Source organism: Pan paniscus, chromosome X, assembly GCF_029289425.2.
Source record: "Pan paniscus chromosome X, NHGRI_mPanPan1-v2.0_pri, whole genome shotgun sequence".
Taxonomy (NCBI): domain Eukaryota; kingdom Metazoa; phylum Chordata; class Mammalia; order Primates; family Hominidae; genus Pan; species Pan paniscus.
In genome coordinates, this window is record NC_073272.2 from 129429751 (window position 1) to 129451570 (window position 21820).

Here is a 21820-nt window from a genome sequence, read left to right on the forward strand (position 1 = left end):
GAGGCAGTGGCATTTGAGCCCGGGCTTGAGGAATGAGTAGGAGTTTGAGGTGAGAGCTGGTATTTCCCTGAGACAATAAGAGCACAGTGTGGCTGGGCACGGTGACTCACGCCTATAATCCCAGCACTTTGGGAGGCCGAGGCAGGTGGATCACCTGAGGTCGGGAGTTCGAGACCAGCCTGACCAACACGGAGAAACCCCGTCTCTACTAAAAACACAAAACTTAGCTGGGCGTGGTGGCGCATGCCTGTAATCCCAGCTACTCGGGAGGCTCAGGCGTGAGCCCAGGAGGCAGAGGTTGCACTGAGCTGAGATCGCACCATTGCACTCCTCCAGCCTGGGCAACAAGAGAGAAACTCTGTCTAAAAGAAAGAAAGAAAAAAAAAAAGCACAGTGTGTTTGGGGAAGGTCCAAGTTGGAATGAAGGCAATCTTGGGGTACTGTGGGACTCGAACCAGGGAAAGTCTCCCAGGACTGGAAGGTAAGGAGCCTGGTGTATGCTGGGTGGTATATTTCTCTTATGGGTAGTCTGGGCCCAGCAGGAACTGAAGAGGGTCCGGTTTGACAGTGGTGCTAGCCCTTAATAATTAGGGAAATGGCCCAGAGGGGTCATGGCCATTTCTGGTATAAGTTCCACAAAGCCTTGAACATAACAGCTCTGCCTCCTCTGTGGTGGGAAGAAACAGCAGGATTGATTTTCAGTCCTGACTGAAGCCTGCTATGACCTCTGTTCCCTCCTGCCGCCCGCCTCCGCCAGCTGCCCCCTCATAACCTTGCCTGGTTGACCCAGCTCTTCCCGGGCCCCCTCCCCTGCAAGTTACTCCTGTCCCAGGCTCTTCTCTCAATGGAGCAAGTTAATGTTTGCTTAGCTCTGCCCACCCCTCTTCTCAGAGGATTTGAAACACGGCTGCATGACATTTTGCAGCGCCTTCGGGGCTGGACTCAGGTGTGGGTATGGCTGGAGTGGCCAGGACTGCTGTTGCTTGGCCTGGTTCTGTGGTTTTCTGGCAGCTGCCTTCGACGGCAGGGATTCTGCTTTCGAGGTGTGATTTCAGGCAGGGTGGGAGCTTGCAAGGGGAGAATGAGGATGCAGCCCACTCCCTTTTGTATGGCCAGGAGGGGAAAGAATGTAAATAAATAGCACCTTCCCATGTGGGGTTGCTTGGGGGAAGTGCTGCTTGTTTCCCCTTGAGTACTCCCCCTAAAACCGTCCCTGGCAAGTCTAGTGGGAACACGCTTCCCCCTGGCCCAAGGCTGGGCATAGGTCTCGCTTTTGTGGTCTCTTAGGAGTTGATGTGAAAGTATGTTTTCCCTTTCCTTCAGGCCCTCCCTCCCTCCCCTTCCCCGAGACCACCCTGACTGCATCTAAAGCCCTTGCCTCTCCTTACAGTCATTTCTGTTTGTCACCAACAGTCACTTCCAGCAGTGGAGCCCTCCCACTTCTGCCAGTCCAACTGCCTTTTAAAGGGAACAAGCCTTTCCCCCTCGGTTAGCCCCTTCTGGATCCCTGAAAAGATGGGGAGAGGCCCGTGGTGATCCCCCTTGCCTTTTTTGCTTCTCTTGCCCCAGGTACAATTTTGGAGTCCCTGTTTCAGTGGGAGGGAGGAAGTTAGCAGGGCCCTCCCCCTTCTTGTTGGGGTTGGCTCCAGCACCCTGACTGCCCTTTGGCTAGGGTGACTGGGGAGGCGAGAGCTGGCTTCTTCAGGGCTGTCTTCAGGAGCTTGGGGTGAGCCTCTAAAGAAGGGAGGCAAAAATTAGCCAGGCATGGTGGAGCATGCCTATAATTCTGGCTACGCAGGAGGCTGAGGCAGGAGAATTGCCTGATTCCAGGAGGCGGAGGTTGCAGTGAGCCGAGATCGAGATCGTGCCACTGCACTCCAGCCTGGGTGACAGAGCAAGATTCAATCTAAAAAAAAAAAAAAAAAAAAGAGGGAAAAAAGGAAAGAAAGAAGGGAGGTCACCTCAGGCACAGTGTATTTCCCCAGGGGCACACAGAGCAGTCCTGTGCCTTGCCCACCCAGGAAACGCACTGCAGTGTCTATGTTGGGGTTTTATTCTTTAATCTAAACCTCCTCCTTGGCCACTCCCACCCACAGCTCCCAAGGGCAGGGGGCAATAGTTTTTTTTCGTTGTTGTTGTTGTTGTTTTGAGACAGGGTCTCACTCTGTCGCCCAGGTTGAAGTGCAGTGGTGGGATCTCGGCTCACTGCAACCTCCGCCTCCCAGACTCAAGCGATTCTCCTGCCTCAGCCTCCCAAGTAGCTGGGATTACAGGTGCCTGCCATCACGCCTGGCTAATTTTTGTATTTTTTAGTAGATATGGAGTTTTACCATGATGGCCAGGCTGATATCGAACTCCTGACCTCAGTGATGCACCCACCTCAGCTGGCCTCCCAAAGTGCTGGGATTACAGGTGTGAGCCACCATGCCTGGCCTAATAGTTCTTGCTGTACTTAAAATACCAGACTTTCAGTGGGTAACTTCACCCTTCCAGTCTGATGCCACCCCCTCCCTTTTTTTTTTTTTTGTCAGGATGTACAATTTTCTATGATGCTTACCTGAAATTTGGAGAAGACTTTAAGCAGGGGGAGATGCATTTGAGTTTTCCTCCTCTGGGACCCAGCTCTCTGGCCTTGAGCCCTTTTCTCTGGGACATATGAACCTGAATTTGGGGTCTGAGGCTTTTCGGACAGGAGAGAACAAAGTGGTGCTGGGAGACTGATGGGGGGGCGGGGAGGGGTGCTGGCAGGAGATAGGATGTAGGCAAGGATAGAAGGAGGGTAGAAGGGAGGGTGTTGCCTAGAACTCTAGAAAAAAGGGGGCAGTGTCTCCTGGAGGGAAAAAAGTAGTATTCTTAAAATGCCTCTCAGCACCCAGTGACCTGGTGGCCTCCAAGTGGTATCATTACCAGTGCTAATAAACATGTCTCTGCTCTAGGCAAGACAGGAGGTGAATAGGTGACGATTCAGATTTAGACCCGAAAACACAACAGGGGTTTATTTGTTTTAGAAGAGGATTACCCATATGACACTTTCAGCCAGCTGCCCTTAGAGACTTAAATAAGATTGTATTTAAAAGAAAAATGGGTTTTGCATGCCTTTTGAGGCATTCAGTGGTTCTCATGTCTCCCCTTTGAGCAATGCCCTGTACATCCTGGATGGTCATTTTGGCAGGTAAGCTCCAGGGAAAAGGTAAAAGTGCTAGGGTGTCCACACTCCTGGCAAGAGCCCTAGAAAACAGGGTAAACAGTCCAAAGAGGGGGGTCTAGTCAGACTGGGCTCTGGTAGGGACTTGCAAAGCTAGGTGTGGCGCCTCCGCTTTGTAACCAAGAACCCCCAGTTCCTTGTAATCCCCCTCACAAGTTACTACAGGAAGTGAGATAGGAAGGTTTTATGGGGACCCAGGCAGGCAGGAGGCATTCTGGGGAAGGTGGTGTTGGCTCAAATCCTGGGCCTCATGTCCCTTCTCTGGTTGTATCTTCCATGCTAGAAGAGCACCTCTTTCTGATGAGGAGTCAACGACAGGCGACTGCCAGCACTTTGGATCTCAGGAGTTTTGTGTCAGCAGCAGTTTTTCCAAGGTAAGAGGCTTTATGGAGCCACGTGCTGTCCACCAAAGGATGGAGCTGAGCTGCCTGGGAGGTGTGCCCAGCCGGTAGGCTGGGCATCCCAGGAAGTGGGCAGGAAGGGACAGGGTCTCTCCCAGGAGTTGGTATTGGTGGGACACAAATTGGCTGGCTGCCCTCTGCGTCTTCCGAGACCTGGTTGGTCGAGTTGCAGAGAAGACCAGCAGTTGCCTCTCGGGCCTCAGGACACTTGCACCATCTGCAGGGAGCTGGCTGAGATGTGCATGCTATCCTGTCGTTGCAGGTGGAGCTCACGGCAGTTGGAAGTGGCAGCAATGCCCGGGGGGCAGACCCAGATGGCAGTGCTACAGAAAAACTTGGGCACAAGTCAGAAGACAAGCCTGACGATCCCCAGCCAAAAATGGACTACGCTGGGAACGTGGCAGAGGCTGAGGGCCTCTTGGTGCCCCTGAGCAGCCCAGGAGACGGGCTCAAGCTTCCCGCATCTGACAGCGCCGAGGCCAGCAACAGCAGGGCCGACTGCTCCTGGACTCCACTCAACACCCAAATGAGCAAACAGGTTGACTGCTCACCCGCCGGAGTAAAGGCTTTGGACTCTCGGCAAGGTGTTGGAGAGAAGAATACTTTCATTTTGGCAACTCTGGGAACTGGAGTCCCTGTGGAGGGGACCCTGCCCCTGGTTACCACTAACTTCAGTCCTCTGCCAGCCCCTATCTGTCCCCCTGCTCCCGGTTCGGCCTCTGTGCCCCCCTCTGTTCCAGATGCATTCCAGGTTCCCCTCTCCGTCCCTGCCCCAGTCCCCCATTCAGGGCTTGTTCCAGTCCAAGTTGCCACTTCGGTTCCAGCTCCTTCCCCTCCCTTAGCACCTGTCCCGGCTCTGGCTCCAGCGCCACCATCAGTGCCCACGCTCATCTCTGACTCGAACCCCCTTTCTGTTTCGGCCTCAGTCTTGGTGCCTGTGCCAGCTTCTGCTCCCCCTTCAGGCCCGGTTCCCCTGTCGGCTCCAGCTCCTGCCCCGCTTTCAGTCCCAGTTTCAGCTCCTCCCTTGGCTCTCATCCAGGCTCCTGTGCCCCCTTCAGCTCCGACCTTGGTTCTCGCTCCCGTCCCCACTCCGGTTCTGGCTCCCATGCCAGCATCCACGCCTCCAGCGGCCCCTGCCCCTCCGTCTGTGCCCATGCCCACTCCAACCCCATCTTCCGGCCCACCTTCTACCCCCACCCTCATCCCCGCCTTTGCTCCTACACCGGTGCCTGCACCCACCCCAGCCCCCATCTTTACTCCAGCCCCTACACCCATGCCTGCTGCCACGCCAGCTGCCATTCCCACCTCTGCACCCATCCCAGCCTCCTTCAGTTTGAGTAGAGTGTGCTTTCCTGCAGCTCAGGCACCAGCTATGCAAAAAGTCCCCCTGTCCTTTCAGCCAGGGACAGTGCTGACCCCGAGCCAGCCGCTGGTATATATCCCGCCTCCAAGCTGTGGGCAGCCGCTCAGTGTGGCCACACTGCCAACCACTCTAGGGGTTTCCTCCACTCTTACGCTCCCTGTCCTGCCGTCCTACCTGCAGGACAGGTGTCTCCCAGGCGTGCTAGCCTCCCCCGAGCTCCGTTCTTACCCATATGCATTTTCTGTGGCCCGGCCTCTGACTTCAGATTCCAAGCTGGTATCTCTGGAGGTGAACAGGCTCCCCTGCACTTCCCCATCCAGTAGCACCACCACCCAGCCTGCACCCGATGGGGTCCCTGGGCCTTTGGCAGATACCTCCCTCGTTACTGCTTCTGCCAAGGTGCTTCCAACTCCACAGCCTCTGCTGCCAGCCCCCAGTGGGAGCTCAGCCCCACCGCACCCTGCCAAGATGCCCAGTGGCACCGAGCAGCAAACAGAAGGGACTTCCGTTACCTTCTCTCCTCTTAAGTCACCGCCACAGCTGGAACGAGAGATGGCCTCTCCACCTGAGTGCAGCGAGATGCCCCTTGATCTGTCCTCCAAGTCCAACCGCCAGAAGCTTCCATTGCCGAACCAGCGCAAGACACCCCCCATGCCTGTGTTGACCCCCGTGCACACCAGCAGCAAGGCCCTCCTCTCCACAGTCCTGTCTAGGTCTCAGCGCACAACCCAGGCTGCCGGTGGCAATGTCACCTCCTGCCTGGGCTCCACTTCCTCGCCCTTTGTCATCTTTCCCGAGATCGTGAGGAATGGGGACCCAAGCACCTGGGTGAAGAACTCAACTGCGCTGATCAGCACCATTCCTGGCACCTACGTGGGAGTGGCCAACCCAGTGCCTGCATCCCTGCTGCTGAACAAAGACCCCAACCTGGGCCTCAACCGTGACCCCCGCCATCTCCCCAAGCAGGAGCCCATCTCCATCATTGATCAAGGAGAGCCGAAGGGCAGTGGTGCCACGTGTGGCAAAAAGGGCAGCCAGGCTGGTGCTGAGGGACAGCCAAGCACAGTGAAACGATATACTCCAGCCCGCATTGCCCCTGGGCTGCCAGGGTGCCAAACCAAGGAACTCTCTTTGTGGAAACCCACGGGGCCGGCAAATATTTATCCCCGGTGTTCAGTCAATGGGAAACCTACCAGCACCCAGGTCCTGCCTGTTGGCTGGTCCCCGTACCACCAGGCGTCTCTGCTTTCCATTGGCATTTCCAGTGCCGGGCAGCTGACCCCCAGTCAGGGGGCGCCCATCAGGCCCACCAGCGTTGTTTCGGAGTTTTCTGGTGTGCCATCTCTCAGCTCCAGTGAAGCCGTGCACGGACTTCCTGAGGGGCAACCACGGCCTGGGGGCTCCTTCGTTCCAGAGCAGGACCCTGTTACAAAGAACAAAACTTGCCGGATTGCTGCCAAGCCTTATGAAGAACAAGTCAATCCTGTCCTCTTGACCCTCAGCCCTCAGACTGGGACCCTGGCACTGTCTGTTCAGCCTAGTGGTGGGGACATTCGAATGAATCAGGGGCCTGAGGAATCAGAGAGCCACCTCTGCTCTGACAGCACTCCTAAGATGGAAGGCCCCCAGGGGGCTTGTGGCCTGAAGCTGGCAGGAGACACGAAGCCTAAGAACCAAGTGCTGGCCACCTACATGTCCCATGAGCTGGTCCTGGCCACCCCCCAGAACCTGCCTAAGATGCCTGAGCTGCCTTTGCTACCTCACGACAGCCACCCCAAGGAACTTATATTGGACGTGGTTCCGAGCAGCAGGAGGGGCTCCAGCACAGAGCGCCCACAGCTTGGAAGCCAGGTGGATCTGGGGCGAGTGAAAATGGAGAAGGTGGATGGTGATGTGGTCTTCAATTTAGCCACCTGCTTCCGGGCTGATGGCCTCCCAGTGGCTCCCCAGAGGGGCCAAGCTGAAGTTCGGGCTAAGGCCGGGCAGGCTCGAGTGAAACAGGAAAGCGTAGGGGTCTTTGCTTGCAAGAACAAGTGGCAGCCAGATGATGTGACGGAATCTCTGCCGCCCAAGAAGATGAAGTGCGGCAAAGAGAAGGACAGTGAAGAGCAGCAGCTGCAGCCACAAGCCAAGGCCGTGGTCCGGAGTTCCCACAGACCCAAGGTGAGTGCTGAGCTAAGGTCCAGGGTGGGGCCGAGACGCCGCTGGTCTACTTCGTGCCATGGATAGCAACCTCCTGTGACCCCTACCCTGTGACACAGTGCTGTTGGGCAGCTGTGTGAACTGAACGGATTGGAAGGCTTTTGTAAAAGTAATAATGACCTGCTGTCCCCTCCCTAGGTCACATTTTCCATATACGGTGTCTCAGCATGGGGAGAGGCTGGCTTGTAGTTTGTAGGATGTGGGAAATGATTCCGTCCCTGGGGTAGGGAAGCCATTGTCCCAGATGAGGTCGGAAAGCGGAAGAAGGTATTGGTGAGGGAAATCAATGAATAACAGGCTCTTCCTTGAATAACCATTCTTCCTTTTCCTTTACTGAGAGAACACTGGCCTTGAGAACTTAGGGATGGGGAGAGCAGGGGCCTCTGACGGGGTTGTTCCTTTCACCACTGGTTGGGGGGCCTGCTTAGGATTTGCTGGGAGCCTTGTGGGGTCAGAGCCAATTTGGCTTCTGTGCTAATCAGTTTCCTACCCACTCGAATGCTTGAGGCAGCAGCTTTGGGTTTTGGCCCACTGGGGATTGGATGGGCAAGGCAGGTTGGGTGTCTGGGTGTTGGTCTTGACAGGCTATGGATGGTGGCAGAGTTCTAGGCAAAAAGGTGGGCCAGGAGCACTTGATGAGAAACCCCTGGTCCCCCAGAAGGGACCAGAGGCTACTGGTGATCCAAGGAGAATCTTGAAACATTTGAGGATAGGGTTTATTAAAAATCTAGAACAACTTGAAGTTCTGTTAGCAAGCTTTCAAGTTGGATGTTCATGTACACTAAGGGACAAAATTTCTGGCTAGAGCACTGTGAATTTGGCTGTGGCACAAGTTTATGGTCTTTTTTGGACCATAGACCATTTTGAAAAGCTGGTGAGAGCTATGGACCCTGTTCCCAGAAACGTGACCTCAGAATTTTGCCAATAATTTTAGGGGGTTCATGGACCTGACCTCTGCCCCATCGCCCAAAGCTCACCCAGGGACTGCAGGTTAAGAACCCCTGGGATAGGTGTTTGGGTGGACTTTAACTCACAAACCTCACAACCACCCTGGTATGTCAGAGACACGTGAAGTAGGAACGTGGGTCATGACGCAGTAGAGCATATAACGTTTGGCAGGTAATTGCCATCTGCACTCGGTGGTAATAAGAATAATAATTCATGTCGTTAGAGTTGTGTTTTTACATTTGTTATCTAATCGTTACAGTAACCATATGAGGTGAATGCTACACCAATCTACAGGTGAGAAAATAAATGAAACAGAGGCTCAGAGAGGATACATTACCCAGTTACACAGCTACTAACTTGCAGAGCTAGAACTCAGACTCTGGTCTCTGGTTCCAAAGTCCATGTTCTTCTTCAGCTATACCATATTATCTTCCACTCTCTTTTTGTTTTTTTTTTTTTTTTTTTTGAGTCAGGGTCTTGCTCTGTCACCCGGGCTGGAGTGCAGTGGCTCGATCACAGCTCATTGCAGCCTTCACCTTCTGGGCTCAAGCAGTCTCCCACTTCAGCCTCCCAAGTAGCTGGGACCACAGGTGTATACCACTACACCTGGCTAATTATTTTTTGTAGAGACGAGGTCTCACTATGTTGGCTAAGCTGGTCTCGGACTCCTGGGCTGAAGCGATCCTCCTGCTTCAGCCTCCCAAAGTGCTGGGATTACAGGCGTGAGCCACCTCACCTGGCCATCTTCTACTCTCTGCCCATGGAACTGTTTCACTGAATGTTTTGCAAGTTTTTGTTGCATGGCTACTGTATGCCAGTCCTTCCCAGGCAATGGGAATACCTCTTCAGGAGGGTGGTATCATAGATTGATGAGGAGTATGCTCCCTGGAGCCAGACATGGAGCCTGGGTTTGAATTTTGGCCCCACCTCTTCCTAGCTGTGTGCTATTAGTCAAGCTACTTAATCTCTATGGGCTTCAGTTTCTTAATCTATACACAAGACAATAATAGTATCTACTCATAGAGTTGTGAAGATTAAATGAGATGATGATATAAAATGTCCACAATAGGCAAATCCATGGAGACAGAAAGTAGACTAGTGGTTGCCTAGGGTTGGGGAGGATGGAAGAGTTGGGGAGTGACTGTTTAATGGGTATTGGGTTTCCATTCAGGGTGATGAAAAAGTTCTGGAGCTAGATAAGTAGGGATGGTTACATAGCTCTATGACTATACTAAAAACAATTGAATTTTACACTTAAGTGAATTGCATGGTATGTCTTAATAAATTGTATCTCAGTAAAGCTGTCATTTTAAAAAAGATTAAAGAACGTGATATACATAAGTGTGTACAGTAGTATCTGGCACATAGTAGGTGTTCAGTTAGTGTTAGTGGTTGCTGTTATTGTTAGCATTACAAACAAAATAGATGTGGCCCCGCCTCTCATGAAGCTTATGTCTCACAGATGACTCAGTGACAGGTGGGCACTGCCCTATCCTATATTAGATGAACAGTTCAGTGGGCCCACTATCAAATGCAGAGGGCAGAAATTAAAATGACAGGATCAGGGGCCTGGAAGCAGCTCTTTGCAGCTGCCTGTAAGGATTTAGTAAATGTCTATTTTTTGGGAGTGCAAATCACTTTGTTCTTTCTTTTTTTTTACATGCCACCTTCCTGAGAAGGAAACTGTTGATCAGCAAACTAAGATCAGGGGTTTGTTTGAAACAGCCCCTTTCAGGGCTTGGCCAAGAGTGAAAATAGTCTCCTGTTGCCAATACCACCTGCCCAAGGCCTCTCAGGATCCTAAAGGGCCTTCTGCATCACCAGCAAAGAGAGAGAGTTCTGCTTCATTTGGTGCTGGATGTATTTTATTGTCTTCTCATTCCTTGGAAAGCTCTTTGGAAAATATTTCAAAACTGTTAACCAGAATGTTCATCTCACACGGTCTCCCCATCCTCCCAACTTCATGCATAAGTTGGAGTGTGCGAAATATTTTTATTCCTGACCTCAGGTGATCCGCTGGCCTCGGCTTCCCGAGGTGCTGGGATTACAGGCTTGAGCCACCGCGCCCTGCTAGATGTTCTGTTTTACTTGTTTTTGTCTTCGGAAGTAAAAGTTAGTGATCTGCATTTGAAAGAGCCAGCTAAGAATGATATTCAGAAATAAATAGGACATGTTCAAATGTATGTGCATTTGACTTTATTCCCCCTGACTTAAAATAGTTTTTCTCCAGCCGTACCTGAAGGTTAGTTTTTAAGCAGTAGTTCCTCATCTTCCTCTTTCCAACCAATGCTTTCCTCCTCCTAACACTTTGGTTTGTAGGAACTGGCAGCAAGCCAAGGGGGAAACTGAACTTGAATTTTTAGCTCAGGCCTCTGCTGAAAATAAGAAGCAGGAAGAGCTCATGGGATAGGAGGAGTCCTGGAATTTGATGGGTAGTGGTGACTCCCTGTCCCTGGAGAATTAGGAGGCCCCAGCCCCCGAAAATGTTCCATCAGTAAGGTATGTGCCATCCCCTTAGCTGGAGGTACACCACGATAACCTTCTAGCAGGCGAGGCATGGGTCAGCTTAGGGGAAAAACAGCTCAAGCAAGTTTAACCCTTCCTTTCCTCCTCGGACCTGCTTTTATTGTTCCAACGTTTTGCTTATTCTGCACTCCCTGCATACTAGAATACTGGAAATCCCTACATTGCCCTATTTCTTGTTTAGTGGCACAGAGAGACCTCAAAGCTCGTGAGAATACGTGACTGTTAGGCTGAGAGTGTCCTTGCAGTGTGTGAGCACAGCCATTGTGCCTCTTAGATGCGCCAGGCAGTGGGCGTGGGAGAAGCTGAGCTGAAGCAGCCGAGGAAGTGATTCAGGGAAGATAGGTAGCGAGAGCTGATGCCCAGAGGCCCGGGCTGGGGGCCGGGACCCCCGGGTCCTAGTCCCAATTCTGGGTCTTTCTCACTGCAAGCACAAATGTGCTAACTTGCGGGTTGGCCTGGTAAGTGGCAGTCCCTGAGCCAGTGGACACATGGGATTGTGTGTTACCCTGGACAAGTCATTCAACCCTTTGTCTTGGAGCCTCCGTTTTCTTATCTGTTCAGTGGGGATAATATTAGCTTCTCCTCCCAGGGTTGTGGGGAGGATAAAATCCAATAATAGAGATGAGAGCATTTGGAAAGGCTGAAAGTGCTACAGAGTATAAAGTGGCATTATGAATAATGCTTGGGCCTTTTCACTGGGTTTTATAAATATGAGGATATTTGAATTGCTCCTGTGTCATGTTTTTCTTCTTGCCTTAGTTGAATCTATTTTCTGGTATTAATTTACACGTGAAAAGAGACAATTTTTCTTGAGTTGGCCTGTACTGAGAATTATTTTCAGTTGTTGGTGCAATACCATTCACAGTGAAGTTATTTGAACAATGTAGTCTCCCAACTTGCAGAAGAGGCATTTTGTTTAATGCCGGTCTCTCCATTGGTGTTTGGGTACAGAGAGTATGGGGCCTGACTTTGCACCTTTTAAAATGACTTTGGGTGTTTATTCACTGGCTTTTGAACGCAGACTCTGTAGACCTCTTTAAAGTGATGGGATGTGGACGCCTATGGGGATTAGCTGGGGCCCTGGACTCAGTCCAAAAGAGCCCCTGTCACCCACTCTGGAAGGCAGTGCACGGACCCTTGCCCCTGGTCCCCCACTCTGGGCAGCTCATGCCTCTAGGTCAGAAACGGGACACACGGCTCAACCCCTGGAGAGCTTTCTTAAGAAGCGAAACTGACCTCAGACCTGACCCTCTACCTCTCCACAGTGCCGGAAGCTGCCCAGTGACCCCCAGGAATCCACCAAGAAAAGCCCCAGGGGGGCTTCAGATTCAGGAAAAGAGCACAATGGAGTCAGGGGAAAGCACAAGCACCGGAAGCCGACAAAGCCGGAGTCCCAGTCTCCAGGAAAACGAGCCGACAGCCACGAGGAAGGTAGGCCCCGCGGCCCTGGCCCTCTGGGCTGGGCTGCAGAGGGATCCCCAGGGCACGGTGGTGAGGGCAGAGGGGCTCAGGCGCTGACTCCTTCACTCTGGAAAAGTGAGACTTCTTCACTGTGGAAAGAAGATATGATTGACCCCTCTGAAGTCTAAGGTGAGCGAGCAAGGATCGGGGGCCCCTTCTGCTCCTCCTGGGTGCTAGAATAAGGCTGAAGGAAGTGGTTTTCAGACACAAACACCAGGCCCACAACACAGTAGCCGACCCATTTCCCCGCGATGGGTCTAGGCTCAAAGAAACAAGTTTAAGGAGAATTTAGACAAAAACCACAGAATGGGGGTTCATTACGCTGTCTTCTTTGGGTATACTGGAAAACTGCTATTCTGAAAGGACAAAAATAAATAGCTAGTTAGCTAGGAGAGTTTAGAGAAATCTTAAACGTTTATTATCATTTAGGGACACACAGGATGTCTGGGATGACGGGGCTGGTATGTGTCCCTAACCTGTCCGTTTTGCCACTAATAGTTTCTGGGCACCCTTATCAGGGAGAGAATCCCCAGCATTCCTGAGCACAGGAGTCCAGGTTCATGGTCTTGCCCACCTGACATGACTATGACCTGCCTCTTCTGGTCTGTTCTTTTTTTTTTTTTTTTTTTTTTTTTGAGACAGAGTCTCACTTTGCTTCCCAGGCTAGAGGGAGTTCAGTGGCACAATATCGGTTCACTGCAGCCTCAACCTCCTGAGCTCAAGTGATCCTCCTACCTCAGCCTCCCGAGTAGCTGGGACCACAGGCATGTGCCATTACACCTGGCTAATGTTTGTAGTTTTGAAGAGATGGGGTTTCACCATGTTTCCCAGGCTGGTCTTGAACTCCTGGGCTCAAGCCATCTCCCTGCCTCAGCCTCCCAAAGTGTTGGGATTACAGGCGTCAGCCACTGCGTCCGGCCTCATCTGTTCTTAGCCGTTTTTTCTCTGTTCACTGGCTCCTTGTTCCTATCTTCCCACCTCACTCAATCCTCCAAGATTCACTGAGGTTGCCCTCCTCTGGGACCTGCTCCAGCTCAGTTAGAACTTTGTTTATTTTCTTTCTTTCTTTCTTTTTTTTTTTTTTTTTTTTTTTGAGATGGAGTCTCACTCTGTCACCCAGGCTGGAGTGCAGTGGCACAATCTCGGCTCACTGCAAACTCTGCGTCCCAGGTTCAAGTGATTCTCCTCCTCAGCCTCCCAAGTATCTGGGACTACAGGTGAGTGCCACCACGCCCGGCGAATTTTTGTATTTTTAGTAGAGTCGGGGTTTCACCATGTTGGCCATGCTGGGCTCAATCTCCTGACCTCAGGTGATCCACCCACCTCGGCCTCCCAAAGTGCTGGGATTACAGGCGTGAGCCACCATGCCCAGCAGAACTTTGTTGAGGTGCAGCAGCCTCAGAGTCCTATGGGCAGTGGGGCCTCCTACTTTCCTACTTTCTGGCACACCATCACATTGATACTGTGCACTGCCTTTTCTGGTATCAGCAAAAGCGACCAAACTCTCAGTTTTTAAAAACCACCTGGAAACACTCATTGTCTACAAGAGACACATATGTGATGGCCACGTAAGGGGAGCGAATAAATGTAACCCAGATTAACCACAGGGTAAACACAAGCTCTTTCTCAATCTTTCCCCCGAGCCTCACAGGTGGGCTTTCTGGTCTTTAAGCTTTGATTGTAACATTTCTGCCTTCTGTCCCCAAACCACACATCACTCCAGGTTCCTTGGAAAAGAAAGCAAAGAGCAGTTTCCGTGACTTTATCCCTGTGGTTCTGAGCACCCGCACGCGCAGTCAGTCTGGTGAGTGAGACTAAGGTGATGGCCCCTCTCGGCATCTTCTATGAAAAGAGAGATCGAAATCTGGTTGAGCAGTTTTACCATGGGCCCAGGTGTCAAGTTGGGAATTTGATTCACTGTGCCACAATGCCCAGCTCCTTGCAGAGATAAGAGAGCCCTGGGTGGGGGCAGGGGACAAATAGTCCTCAAATATTGCCCACTGTTTGAGGATTATTTGTTCAACTTTTCAGAGCAGGGATTTGACCTCTCTTGTTGGGAGCTGATGGTGGAAAGAGGTAAGACCTGTGCCACTCGGGAAAGCTGGTTCAACTCCAAGCTTTGGCACCTCGTCATTACTGGGGCTAATCTCAGGCACAGACATTTAACTTTCTACCTTGGTCTTATTGCCCTATGTGACAGGCAGCCTCAAAGCTGGAAAAGTCATTGAATCGTCAGGGCTGGCAGAATCACATTTGGCTCCCTGAATTTGTGTTGGTCAACCTCTAGGGACTAAAAAAAGCTAGCCCTTTCTAGCCACCACTACCTTCTGCTAGCCTCCACACTGGTATCCAGGGCTGGAGATAGTTGTCCCAGTTCACCCAATTTCCATGCAAATTGGATAGAATGGGGAAGCAAGGTATAGTGTAAACTCAGTTATCTGACATTCTAGTAACCGGCACCTTAGCACATGGCAAGCGAGGTGGTAATTGGGGCTCATAATGATGGCCTGGAGGCCTTGCAAAATCCTGAAGTGTCCTCTGAATTATCAAAGAGCAATTACATTACAGCCAGTCCCATTTTAGTGTTAAACACATTGTACTGTATTTGATTCTTTGGAAATTGGTGATCCCTTTGTGATCTCTATGATGATTCTGTATTAACCAGAATATTAGATTAACCAGAACACTTTGTTTTGCCTAGTGTATATAACGGAAAATGTGCTGTTATTTGCTGTCTTTTAGCAGTGTGACTAACTTGAAGCTTTGGTCAAGGGCTACTTACTCTATTTGCCTCGAACCATTTCTTTCTTCTGCTGACTTCGCTTGGGTCTGGGGACTGTTGAGTTAATAGCTGGGCCTTGGGAGAAAGATGGTGGTGTCTCACAGCTGCTTCCGAGGAGGAAGGTGTCAAATCTCCTGTAGTGTGAAACCAGGCCAATTTAGGATGTACTTTCGTTGTTAGCAGAGTTGAAGGAAAGAGTGGAGAGAGAAAATGGCCTTTTGGCAAGGTGGCTGAGGAAGGCAGGAAAGGTACCAATCCATCCTGGGGTGGTGGGGGAGGAGGGGGAAGCGCTTGCCCAGCGGTGAGGAACAGCTACAACCGGGTGGAGGGAGGTGCCTGGGAGGAAGCTCCACCCCTGAACTCTTGGCAAGTCAGGAGGAGGTGGGGTCAATTTAAGGGAAGTGGGCGTGCCTGGGTGCATTTGGGCGTGACCCGACCAGGCTCTGTCACAGATCACAGGAAAGGGACTCCTTCTTGCTTCGCTTTTCTTGAGACTCTTCTCTTGTGATGATTCTGCTTGGCCGGGGTGGCTCTGTCCCCAAGATTGGTGGTGCCACAAAAGGAGTATATCCTCCCTTGCCCTGTCTGAGACCCCAATTGCCCTCTCCTAGCCCCTGATTTCCCAGGGACCCGTGGCCCTCTCCTGCCCTTCACAAAATACTTGGCACTTTATAAGAGCTAAGCAAGAGTTTTGGGTGTGGATTCAGGTGACACTGTAACGTGGATGACTAAGGGTGTGTGTTTTTAATACTTGATTGGTATATTGGACTCTGTAAAGCACATATGCGTGAAAAATCTTATTTGAGCCTCAAAACAGCCCTGTGAGGTCAGTAAGGGGAGAACAGTATCCCCATTTTATAGATGAGGAGACTGCACTGAAGGAACTTTCCCGAACGGTACAGCTAATAACTGGCAGAGCCTGAACTTGAACCCAGACCTTCAAACTCCTAGTCCAGGGCATTCACTTCGACACCATGCTTTGTCCTTTGAAGAAGTACCTGACCATCCTCTGTACATCCCATCCACAGGAAGCATCTGTAGCTCCTTTGCTGGCATGGCAGACAGTGACATGGGAAGCCAGGAAGTCTTCCCCACAGAAGAAGAAGAGGAGGTAACCCCCACCCCAGCTAAGCGTCGAAAGGTGAGAAAGACCCAACGGGACACCCAGTATCGCAGCCACCATGCCCAGGACAAGTCTCTGCTGAGCCAGGGCCGAAGGCACCTGTGGCGAGCCCGAGAAATGCCCTGGAGGACAGAGGCTGCCCGGCAAATGTGGGACACCAATGAGGAGGAGGAGGAAGAGGAGGAGGAGGGCCTGCTGAAGAGGAAGAAACGAAGACGGCAGAAGAGCCGAAAATATCAGACTGGGGAGTACCTGACAGAGCAAGAAGACGAGCAGCGGCGGAAAGGGAGAGCAGGTAAGGCTGGCCAGGGGCTCTGCTGTCGCCGCGGCCCGTTTGGCTTCTGGGAACCCTCAGGCACCTCTACGCCAGCCAAAGGCTTCGGGACCCAGAGAAACCCGGTGCTATGATCTCCAGCTGCCAGAGGGGGTCACTCAACTCCAGCTCCGAGCCTTTGGCTTTGGGTTGACATTGAATGAGTTCGGATTGGCCTGCAGGTGAGCGGAGGACATGAAGGCCCAAGCCCTCCGGTTTCTTATAGAAGTCTGAACCTGTGGGCAAGGCCACGGTGACATCCTTGGCATGGGACAACTGGATACCAGGGAGTTCTCTGGTTGGCTTGAGGGAGTCGAGTCTTTTGGGAGGACGGGTTCTCTCTCCTAGAATCTTGGGTTCAAGAAGACAGAGGGCATCGGCTGCCTTTCCTGGGATACTTGCAGCCTCTAAGCTAAAAAGAAGTACAGTGGGTTCTTCAAACCAACAGAAGAACTTCAAGTAGAAACGGGCACAGCATTGCTTTATCCGTTAAAGCCACAGTGATTATTCAGAGGCGGAGTGAAGCTTTGAGGTGACCCAAAGTAGCATCATTTCTGTTGGACCTGAGTTGAGAAGGCAGGCAGCCCAAAGAGAAAACCAGGCTTTCTCTGACCACATCAAATGCTGTGATATACCATTCCGGAGGCACAGACTGTCACAAGATGCTAATATCAGTATGTTCCACTGAGTACTGTTCAGGCCCATTCCTATAGTGAATTTCTAAATGAGCAAAAAGCACATCTCTGGGTTTTATAAGAACACCTCTGTCTCTCACTCTCATTCTCTGACCTCTACCCTGGAAGCAGCAATTGATTGCCTCCTATGATGTATTCATCCTGAGCTGCCGGTAAACATCCGCTGTCTCCTTATTAGCTAAAACTGAATAACCTCATATTGAGTGGGTAGTAGATTCCAGGTTTGCTATAATGCAAAGACGGCTTAACCTCATTTCCGGCTCTGTTTAAGTGGAGGTGTATATGATACCCATCTCTATGCTCAAGAGAGTAATTGAGCTAATTTTCATCAACTATGTGACAGAGTGGGAACAATTCTCTTTCTTCTGCTAGAGCAATAATAGATTGGTCAGGAATGAGTGTCAAGCTGTTGGCCTCAGCCACTTGTGTTAGGATGAAGAGGAGCTTTTGTGTGTCACCTAATCTTCTCTAATGGCACCTGGTTTCCTAGCATGGAAGCTTCCTGTGGAACATATTGGCGCTTGGAACCAGAAGGACCTTCGAGGTTGCCTGGTCCAGTTTGCCACCCAATGCAAAGATAGAGATCTCCACAGCATTCTTGACAGGTAGCCAGCCAGCCTTTTCATGAACACACCTCCAGTAACGCAGAGAACACCACCAATCAAGGCATCCTACTTGATTTGGGGGCAGCTCCAGTTGTTGGAAAGTAGGTCATTCTTCCTCTGTGGATGTGTCTAAGGGTTTTGCATTGAGGCAGCTGGATTTGGCACATGGTCTGGTTACTTTCCTCCAGATCTGATGATGGCATCTTCGTGCAGGAATTTGGCAAAGGCCAAATGAGGCAGGTTACCCTGCTTCTGTCTGAGCCTCCTGACTTTTCTTTTCATCCTGGTTTTGGTTATCTCCCTTCTTGACCTGCAGAGCAGGTAGGCAGAGCCACTTCCACTCACACACCTGCCACCTCCGCTCTCTAGTCCTTTGTGGGCTACTATAAAGCCTTCACTTCTCTGCAATTGAATAAACACCCGAGCCTGCCCTGGGTAAACAAGGTGGGGGGCTGTTTCTTTGCCTGTAGCATTGAACACTGTAATATGACTTCTTCATGTTTCCTGGGGTCCTCACAAGGCATGGTTCTGTTCCTTCCTCTTTTGCCTCAGCCCAAATGTGTCGCATCAAAAGCTGGAGTTTAGAACATTCTGACTGGAAGTGCTATTAGAGACCATGTAGTACAGCAATTCCTGGACAGGCTATGGGGCCCCACTAGCGGGCTGAGGCTAGCTGGGAGAAAGGGATGGCATGACAGCTGGCCTTCCAGGAACTGTGCATAAGCTGCAGCCAACTCCTTGTGCTGAAATGATGGCTTCCACATCTGGATCTGCCTTTGTCAATGTCACATGTGAGAGCCCATGTCAGGGTTGAGGGAGGCGAGTTGAGAACTCTTCAATCTCAGTCCCTTCATTTCACTAATTGCTAGGCATGGTGTTCATTCCTTTGGGGAGGAAAACACACGGGCATGGCTCCACCTCAAGAGCTTGTGCTTAAATAACACAATAATGATGTCTTACTTGTTATAACACTTTTTGAAAGGGGTTTTGCATGTATTATCTTATTTAATTCTCATACCACTCTTGTGATGTAGATTATATTCTCCCCATTTTACAGATATGGCAACTGAGGCTCAGAGCAATTAGGACTTGAGCCCAGCCAATCACACAATTGACGGCCAAGCCAAGCAGCACTAATCTTGAGAGATGAGGTTAAACACACAGTCGCCCCTACACACGGGGTTAGGACAGACCCTGTGGGATGAAGCTCTTGATAATGGAGTTCCCGGCAGGCCTTTTTGAAATTAGAATGTGCTTTGTTCAGCAAGCTGTGGCTAAATTAGAGATGTTGCTGGTGTGTTCTAGTGACACCAGTGACTTGATTTTCACCCAGAAAAGGCAGCAGGTTTCTGCCCTTGACTGCCAGCTAAGTAGGCTCATGATGCCTTCTAGTTTCAGGGAGTTCCTGTAGCTTTGATCTTTGTGTCCTCGGAGAGTGACAAATGGGGCAGTCAGGTGAGTAGAGCTGAGGCCATGAAGGCAGCCTTCTACCTTTTCCTCCCTGTTCCCCATGTACTTGATACTTAATGTCAGCAGGACCACCAGATTTGCTTTCATACGGGACTGGAGAAACAGACAAAGGGAATGGGGAAAAAAGCAAAAAGAAATTCTGATTTGCTCTGGGCTCTGGGAAAAATCCTGTTAAAATTACCCTTATCTTAGGGCTAGCCAGATGGGCCGCCCCCTGCTGGCAGGGCTGGGAGCTGTCTCCTGCTTGTAGATGAGGGACTTCGATGTTGAAGTATGGTGTGTTCATTCAAGAAGCATTTAGTGGAATAGTCAGCACAGCACTAGATATCGATAGCTGATAGTTATACAACTTTGCACTGCAGTTCTAATCCCCAAAGTCCTCTGATTCATCTTAGAGGAAGGCATTGCTTTTCTGTGTTCCATTTCTCTGACATCCGTTCTTTTCCTGTTTCTTGCCTTCAGATTTAAAGGCCCGTAAGCAGAAGACTTCCTCCTCCCAAAGTTTGGAGCACCGCCTCAGGAACAGGAACCTTCTCTTGCCCAACAAAGTCCAGGGGATCTCGGATTCACCAAACGGTTTCCTCCCAAATAACCTGGAAGAGCCAGTCTGCCTTGAAAATTCAGAAAAGCCATCAGGAAAACGAAAGTGCAAGACCAAGCACATGGCAACCGTCTCAGAAGAGGCAAAGGTGTGTAGCTATCAAGGGGTATTGTAGAAGGTGTGTGTGGCGGGGGGTCAGAGGAGGCGGGGGGGGGGGATGGGGAGGATCAAATTAACCCATATTTAGTAAGGCATTCTCAAACTAGTTCTCGAAGGGTTGGGGGTGAATTTGAAGAATGGGAACTAAAGTTATAGTTAATTGTAAGGTCTGGCCCATGATGGCTTTTCCTCTACAATCTTTAGATTTTCTTTGAGTTAAGGAAGAGTTAAAGAATATGGCAGGATGTTAGCTTGAGTAGCTCGTTAACATCCAATCAAGAAGCTTTTGTCTGGGTTTAACTTACTGGAAACCAATCTTGGAACTTTCTGAGTCAATCAAGGTAGAAAACAACTTGTAGGAGGAAGGATTTTAAGGTCCAGACAAAGGTTGATTGAGGGTGAGGCTGAAGGAATTCCACTGGGGCCCAGGTTCTAGCTACTCCTCCCCTACCCTGCTTCCCAGTTCTTTAGCTTCTCATGGAAGCGTAGATGCTAGTGAGTGGGCAGTCACCAATCAATAGCCAGGCAAGCATTCCTAAAACCCTCATCCCAAATCAACATCTCTTTTGGGTCTGATGTTCATGCCATTGGTGTTAGGTTGCATGTTGTATCCTTAGAAAAAATCAGTCTTCAACCTGGGTTAACTTTACATTTGAGAGAAGTGAGGGTCCGGGTTCAAATGTATACCTATAATATGTATTTGTCATTGACAGCCAAAAACAAAAGCCCATCTTCAGCTTGTTTTGGTGGTCGTGATTCTTTTTTTTTTTTTTTCTCTCTCTGTCTCTCTTTTTGAGAGTCACACGCTGTCGCCCAGGCTGGAGTGCAGTGGCACGATCTCGGCTCACTGTAACCTCCGCCTCCTGGGTTCAAGCGATTCTCGTGCCTCAGCCTTGTGAGTAGCTGGGATTACAGGCGCCCACCACCACGCCCGGCTAATTTTTGTATTTTTAGTACAAAAATACAAAAAATCACCATGTTGGCCGGGCTGATCTCGAACTCCTGAGCTCAAGTGATCCGCCCGCCTTGGCCTCCCAAAGTGCTGGAATTACAGGCGGAAGCCATCATGCCTAGCGCTTTGGTGGTCATGATTCTTACTGGAATCCCCGAATGGCACTGGCAAGAGGTGGGAGCCCCAGGTGCTCGTCTCCCCTCCTTTCCCCTTCCCCCTCCCAGAACCTCTTTCCAGCTCAGACAAGACTCAAGCTTATTTCCTCATCTTGAAGAATGGAGCTGCTGCTTCATGCCCTTTCTGTCTCACAAGGGTGCTTGGGGGAACAAAGGAAGCAATGTCTGTGACAGGCTTTGATAACCATAAAGTGCTCTCCGAGGGTTGCTGTGCATCATTGTGCTTCGGGCGGAAGCAAGAATGAGGGAACAGAGGCATAGCGTGGCAGGGTAGCAGCGTTCGTTCCCTTGACCCCCCAGAGTGGGAGGACAGGGGCCCAGGGAAAGAGCAGGGAACTCTGGTCTGTGCCAAGCAGTTCATTCACGTTATCGCTCTTAATTCCTGCAGTGGCACTTGGGAGGTAGGCACCTTTATTATCCTCATTTTGTAGTGAGGAAACTGAGGCTCAAGGAGGTTAAGGGACTTGTGTGAAGTTACTGGGTGGTCCTGAGTGATGCAGTTGGGACGTGAAATAGGCCTGTCTGCCTCTGGAGCCATGGCTCGTTCCATATGTCTCTCAGGCTCTGAATGGGGGGCTTCTGTTTGTATTTGGGAGGCACTGGGGGAAGGGGGCAGTTGGGCAGAAAATGCTGCCACCACAAGCAGCGCTGGGAAAAGGTGGGCGTCTCAGGCTCCTGCTCCCCCTCCCCTTCCCCCTGTTCCTCCCCCAGACACTCAGATGGATGGCCCCAGCCCACACAAAGGTAACCAGCGCTCGAGATTCAGCAGCACACTCACATGCTTCTGTCTGGTTATTCTGCCTGGCAGTGTGTCCGCTGCAGTGTTCTCCTGGAGAGGTTTTTGTCCCTCCCTGTGACCTTCCTTTCCCCCTCCCGCCTTCCTTTCTCTCCCAGTCAC

At 50.9% G+C, this 21820-nt stretch overlaps 1 protein-coding gene across 6 annotated transcripts in view; it reads left to right on the forward strand.

Annotated features, from left to right (window-relative positions):
* Positions 1-21820, forward strand: part of BCORL1 (BCL6 corepressor like 1) — a 75758-nt gene that overhangs the window by 28121 nt on the left and 25817 nt on the right. For 4 of the 6 annotated variants that reach the window (XM_008972350.4, XM_063601924.1, XM_008972349.4 and 1 more), the window contains 6 exons: positions 3489-3579; positions 3869-7132; positions 11911-12076; positions 13830-13910; positions 15917-16306; positions 19557-19783. In XM_008972350.4, coding sequence (XP_008970598.1) covers positions 3489-3579; positions 3869-7132; positions 11911-12076; positions 13830-13910; positions 15917-16306; positions 19557-19783 — 4219 coding nt within the window. Of the gene's footprint in view, positions 1-1413; positions 1570-3488; positions 3580-3868; positions 7133-11910; positions 12077-13829; positions 13911-15916; positions 16307-19556; positions 19784-21820 lie in introns of all 6 variants that reach the window. The other 2 variants (XM_034949498.3, XM_055106921.2) reach the window with 2 other exon arrangements.